This window comes from Lipotes vexillifer, unplaced genomic scaffold (genome assembly GCF_000442215.2).
Source record: "Lipotes vexillifer unplaced genomic scaffold, Lipotes_vexillifer_v1.1 scaffold125, whole genome shotgun sequence".
Taxonomy (NCBI): domain Eukaryota; kingdom Metazoa; phylum Chordata; class Mammalia; order Artiodactyla; family Lipotidae; genus Lipotes; species Lipotes vexillifer.
The window spans coordinates 271,660-277,884 of record NW_006785403.1 but is presented as its reverse complement, the minus strand read 5'-3'; the positions used below and the strand labels follow the sequence as shown (position 1 = coordinate 277,884).

General features: G+C 38.0%; 1 protein-coding gene across 1 annotated transcript in view; it reads left to right on the top strand.

The window, feature by feature from the left end:
* RELCH (RAB11 binding and LisH domain, coiled-coil and HEAT repeat containing) overlaps nucleotides 1-5,932 on the top strand; it is a 120,992-nt gene extending 115,060 nt beyond the window's left edge. The window contains exon 29 of the mRNA XM_007457529.1: nucleotides 5,812-5,932. Coding sequence (XP_007457591.1) covers nucleotides 5,812-5,932 — 121 coding nt within the window. The remainder of the gene's footprint in view (nucleotides 1-5,811) is intronic.
* The last annotated feature ends 293 nt before the right edge of the window (nucleotides 5,933-6,225 follow it).

Below are 6,225 nucleotides of genomic sequence, written 5' to 3'. Positions count from 1 at the left end.
TTCCCTACAGTTTGTTTCCTTGAGTCAGGATCCAACATTCCATATATTATAAGTGGTTAATATGTTTCTTGAATCTCTTTTAATTCAGAGGTTCCCCCTTGTATCTCTTTTTTTCCCCACACAATTTACTTGCTGAAGAAACTGAGTCATTTGTCCTATAGAGGTTCCCACAGTCCAAATCTTGCTAATTGCATTTCCCTTGTGTGGTTCAAAATGTTCCTCTGTATTTCCCATAAATTTACTAGTTGGATCTAGATCTAGAGATGTAGTCAGGTTTGGGACATGTTTTTTATTTGCCAAGACTTCTACATAGGAGGAGGTGTGTTTTCATCGTGAGGCAGGTAATGTCTGCTTCTCTCTTTTTTTGGTGATGTTAACATCTATTAATGATGAATGCCAGATCGGTTAATTCATTAGCAATTGTCAAATGTATTACTCTATTATTCCTTCTTCATTTGTGAGCTAGAATTCTTCAGAAAGAAAACTGTCCCCCATATGTACTGTTTTTACCAAGTTATACCGTTTATATAGTAAAGACAAGATAAATGTTCAATTCTTCTCTTTATGTACCAGTTTCCAAAGTAATGAACTGATCCAGCCTCCAACCGGAGGCAAAAGAAAAGAGAAAAGGGATTACATGCAGAATTATCAGCACTGTGCAAAAGAACAAAAGTTTCAGAAAAGCATATTTGGGAACTGTAATTAAAGCTAGAGCACAGAGTATGTACGGGAGAACAATAGAGATAAGTTTATAAAGGTAGACGGGCCCCATTAATAAAGAACTTTGTATGCTACATGAGAGGTTTGGACTTATCCTGTGGCCAGGATTCAACAAACTTTCTCTGTAAAGACAGTAAATATTTTAAGCTTTGTGATTCATATGGTCTCTGTTACAAGTACACAATTGAACTCTGCTATTGTAGCAGTAAGCAGCCATTGACAATATGGAAATGTATGGCTATGGCTGCATTCCAATAAAACTTTATTTACAAAAACAGGCAGCAGACCGGATTTGGCCTGTGACCCTTAGTTTACCAACCCTTAGTAACTTTGCTTCTCAGGGCTTAGGGTCCATCAGAATCACCTGGAAATTTTTGGGTGCCATCTCCAGAGTTTTTGATTCAGAAGATCTGGGATGGAGTCTGAAAATTTGAATTGCAACAAACCCAGGTGATGTTAATGCTATGGGTCCAGGAGCCACACTTTGAGAACCACTGCTTTGGGAGCCATGCTCTAGTGAATACAAGCAACAGAGAAAGAAGCAGGTGGAACAGAAAGCTACTGTAGTAACCCATGATGAAGGCAGGTATGGGCATGGATGGGCAGGTAATAATAAGATACACTCATAAACCAGACACCATTCTCAGCATTTTTCATATATTTGCTAATAATTTATCATAATAACCCTATGAAGTAGATACTATTCCCATTTTACAGATGACACAGAGGTTAGGTGACTTGCTCAAAGGCCACCTAGCTACTAAGTGGAGGAACCAGAATTCAAACCCAGGCATCGTGGCTCTTGAGACCGTGGTCTTAACCACCATGTTTTACTGCCTATATGTAACAGTGAGTATGAGAATAAGATGGACTCAAGATATATTCAAATATGAACTCAGTTTAACATGGCAACAGATTAGAGTAAGAGAGAACTAGAATCTAATAAGAATTCCCAGATTGAATGATGGTACCGTACAACCAAATGGAACTGTTCTGAAGAGGAAAATTTAAAATTTGAGGTACAGGAAGAAAAACACTGTAAGCAGTTATTGAGATTTAGGAACCATTAGGATATAGGTGGTAATTAAAGGCTTAGGTAAGGACTAGAGGTGGATAGATGGTATCACTTGGAAAGGGAGCTCAGACCTGGAATTAGACCAGCATTTAAAATGCAGCATTTAAGGGACTTCCCTGGTGGTGCAGTGGTTAAGAATCCATCTGCCGATACAGGGGACACGGGTTCGAGCCCTGATCCGGGAAGATCCCACATGCCGGGAGCAACTAAGCCTGTGCGCCACAACTACTGAGCCTGTGCTCTAGATCCCAAGAGCCACAACTACTGAAGCCCGCACACCTAGAGCCCATGAGCCCATGCTCCACAACAACAGAAGCCACTGCAAGGAGAAGCCCACGCACCGCAACAAAGAGTAGCCCCTGTTTGCCACAACTAGAGAAAGCCCACACGCAGCAACAAAGACCCAATGCAGCCAAAAATAAATAAATAAAATAAATAATTTTTTTTGAAAGTGCAGCATTTACAAGAAGCTTAACTGAGAAATAGGAGGCAAATCAGAATGGTGTCAAAAAATCAAATAGGAGTTTCAAAGAGAAGGAATAGTGATCTTTGATTTGCAAGATATAGTGATGTGGAGAGAGAGAGAACTATTCTAGGACATAAATAATTTGAAAGATAGGCTAGAAGTAAGAGATTCTATAGATTCAGAATCAATAAGAAATGACAGCTGGTTGGCTATGAGTTGCAAAGGAAAGATCTGAGAATCCCTTGAAAGCCTGCCGTAAGAAGACATTACTTTACAAGGCAGCCCATTTCATTTTTAACAACTCTATTTTTAAAATCTTCCTTTCTCATCCTGAGTTAAAGTCTCCCTTCCTATAACATCTACTCTCTATACCAGGTTTTCATCATTTGGCGGAGGTGTCAGAGTCAGACCCTTTTGTCTAACTGATAAAAATGTAAACTCTTTCTTCAGAAAAAAAAAAAAAAAAAAAGCCATAATGTAATGGTTCTTCACTAGAAAGCTTTGTAAAATACATACCTGGGTCCTCTACCCCAGATGGAAAAAATCAGAATCACTGGGGTTAGGTCTAGGTGTCCACATTTCAAAAAGTTCCCCCAGATAATTGTGATGTGCATCAGTAGAGCTCTATGGATATATACAGCTGTGCAGATATATATTATATATCTAGTTTTTCACGAGTAACATAGAGAGGTATCTTAAGTCTCCTAAATCTTCTCTTCTCCAAACCAAACATTCTTCATTCCTTTCACTTTTATCACTTATGGTTTCCAAACTCCTTAGCATCATTGTTGCACTCCTCTTAGAATATCATTAACACTTGATGAGGGACTTCCCTGGTGGCGCACGCTCCCAGGGAAGCATGCTACCAATGCAGGGGGCCCGGGTTCAATTCCTGGTCAGGGAACTGGATCCCACACACGTGCCGCAACTAAGAGTTTGCATGCCACAGCTAAAGAGCTGGCGAGCCGCAACTAAGGAGCCCACCTGCCGCAACTGAGACCCAGTGCAACCAAATAAATAAATATTAAAAAAAAAGATTTCATGGTATCTCAAGTATTATCTGAGCCATGTATCCTGTTTTTGTAGGTACAAACTAAAATCATCTTTACTTAACACTGTTTCCTACAGAAAAAAAAAAAAACAGTACTATAAACCTAGAGTGTTAAGAAAAGGCATCATGGAAAAGATAGGGCTTGAGCTGGGAATTGAAAGATGGCTAGACACGAGATAAAAGAAGAAATATTTAAGTTGAGAATGGTTTGAACAATTAGACTAGGCAGACCTGACTCAAGGGGGTCTAGAAGTTAAGTAATGATGGTTGGTTAAACACACACACACACACACATGCATAAGAATTAGATTGCTATGTTTCTTGAATGCCATGCATATTTTATCTTGTAGGTAGTAAGTGACCACTGAAGATTTTGAGAAGGGGTGTGATATAAAGAAGTGATTATTTAAGAGGTGAATCTGACTAATACAAGGCCAGTTCTAAAACTTTTGGAATAATTCAGTTGTAAAGTATTGACATTAGAAATAAAAGTAAACAATAGAGAAGATGTTGTAGAATAAAGTCACAAGATTTGATGATAGTTTGAAATGGAGAGCCATTATATTCACTGTTGGGAAGAGAGGAAAAGGATAGAACCACTGGCAAGTAAAGAAATAAAAGTGAGCGATAAAAACTCTCCAGAAAATGTGCATAGAGGGAACCTACCTCAACATAATAAGGGCCATATATGACAAACCCACAGCAAGCCTCATACTCAGCGGTGAAAAACTGAAAGCATTTCAACTAAGATCAGGAGCAAGACAAGGATGTTCACTCTAGCCATGGCAATCAGGGGAGAAAAAGAAATAAAAGGAATACAGATTGGAAAAGAAGTAAAACTGTCACTGTTTGCAGGTGACATGATACTATACATAGAAAATCCTAAAGATGCCACCAGAAAACTACTAGAACTAATCAATGAATTTGGTAAAGTTGCAGGATACAAAATTAATGCACAGAAATCTCTGGCATTCCTATACACCAACAATGAAAAATCAGAAAGAAATTAAGGAAACACTCCCATTTACCATCGCAACAAAAAACATGACATACCTAGGAATAAAGCTGCCTAAGGAGGTGAAAGACTTGTACTCAGAAATAAAAGTGGGGAGGTATTTCTAAAGTTAGGGTATGAAAAAAAACTTGAGACATTGGCTTTATGTAGCAAACAGTGGTAATGTGGGACTGGCCCTCAGGAAAAATGTTGTGATTTAATAAATATTTTTGAGTCATCCTATGGAGATGTTACTTAAACCTTATAGAATGAGTAAGTTTTGTAATTGAAGAACTAGAGCCAAATTCTGAGCCATATGGAGGATTACTTTGTGGGAAGAGGAAAAGCAGCAAGAGAGGGGTATTCAGAGCACGTAGGGTCAGACCAGGTTGATGTACTGGCAGGAGAGCAATGGGAAGAAGAGACTTTCAGGATGGGCATCGTGGTCAGGTATTTAACTGAGTAACTCAGCACACACCTTTAAAGACCACATAGAACCAGAGGTCTTAGGTAGCAGCACATACTTCATGTGTAGATTTAACAGACGTCTGTTGAGCTCCTGTACCTCGCTCGCCATTCATTGTCTTTGACATGTTCAAACATATTCTCTTACTTAGTCCTCAAGATATTTTGCAATAACAGTTGCAAAATTTTACAGAGGAGGAAACTGAATCACAGTGATTTAAAAAGCATCTTGGCCAAAGCCACAAGGCCAATAAGCTGGATTCCTGAATCCATTACAGCACAATTGTTGGATCACTGAAAAATTGTCCTTTATCAATACTCTGTTCAGTAATATGATAAACCAGCTGTCTTTAGTAGTCATTTAGATTGTGCTTACTTCCTACACAGAAGGTTGGTTAAAAAGAAAGGGAAAGATTTGACACTGTCCATCAAAACTAGTGCAATTGGCAATTGAGGACATGTTTCTTCTCCCCAACCCCACCCCCCCCAAAAAAGTAATATGTCATAAGATTGTTAGACCTCACTGTGATTTCATTTACTCATCTGTGAAAATAGGGATAATATCTATCTTCCAGGGTTGCTGTAAGAATTAAATGAAGTAATGCTGATAATAAGAAGAATAACTAACACTTAGAGCATGCTATTACGTGCCTGGAACTGCGATTAACCACTTTACACTCGTATAATCCTAAATAGCCCTGTGAGGTAGGTACTAGAATTATCTCCATTTTATAGATGAGGAAACAGAGACTAAATAACTTGCCCAAAGTCACACAGCTGGTAAATGACAGAACGGAGATTCAGTCTCATTCCACACTTGCTCCTAATCACTATACCACACTGCTTCCTTTAAAAAAACAACGAACATGAAAGCTGCTAACCTATTATGGTACCAAAAAACTCTACTCCATAAATACTAGTTTCCCTTTTGTGATACCAGTTCAGAATGTATTTATTAATGTTATACTACTAAAGAAATGAAAAAATAGATATTTTAGTTTTTTAATTGCTTTACACGAATTTCAAAATTTCTTTCCTAGCTCAATGTCAATTGCTGCAAGCTTAGTGAGTGAAGATACAAAGACCAAGTTTTTGAACAAAATGGGCCAGTTGACAACATCAGGTGCCATGTTGGCCAATGTGTTTCAGAGAAAGAAGTAAAAGCAGGAAGGAAGCCCCCAGTAAACACTAAATGGACCTCAAGCAGACTGGTTCCTTGTACTTGAAGTACTTGCCTTTTTTTATTTCTTTTTTATGTTCTTGCATTATAATTTTATCTTAACCTCCAAAGATATTTGCACTGCTTTTGATTATTGCTGTATATCTGTTAATTTTGGAGTTACAACTGTGGTGATTAAAAATTGAGTTGATAGTCAGTACCAAGTCCCTCCTCTATGTTCCTGTCTTTCAGAATAATTATATATATATATATATATATATATATATATATATAT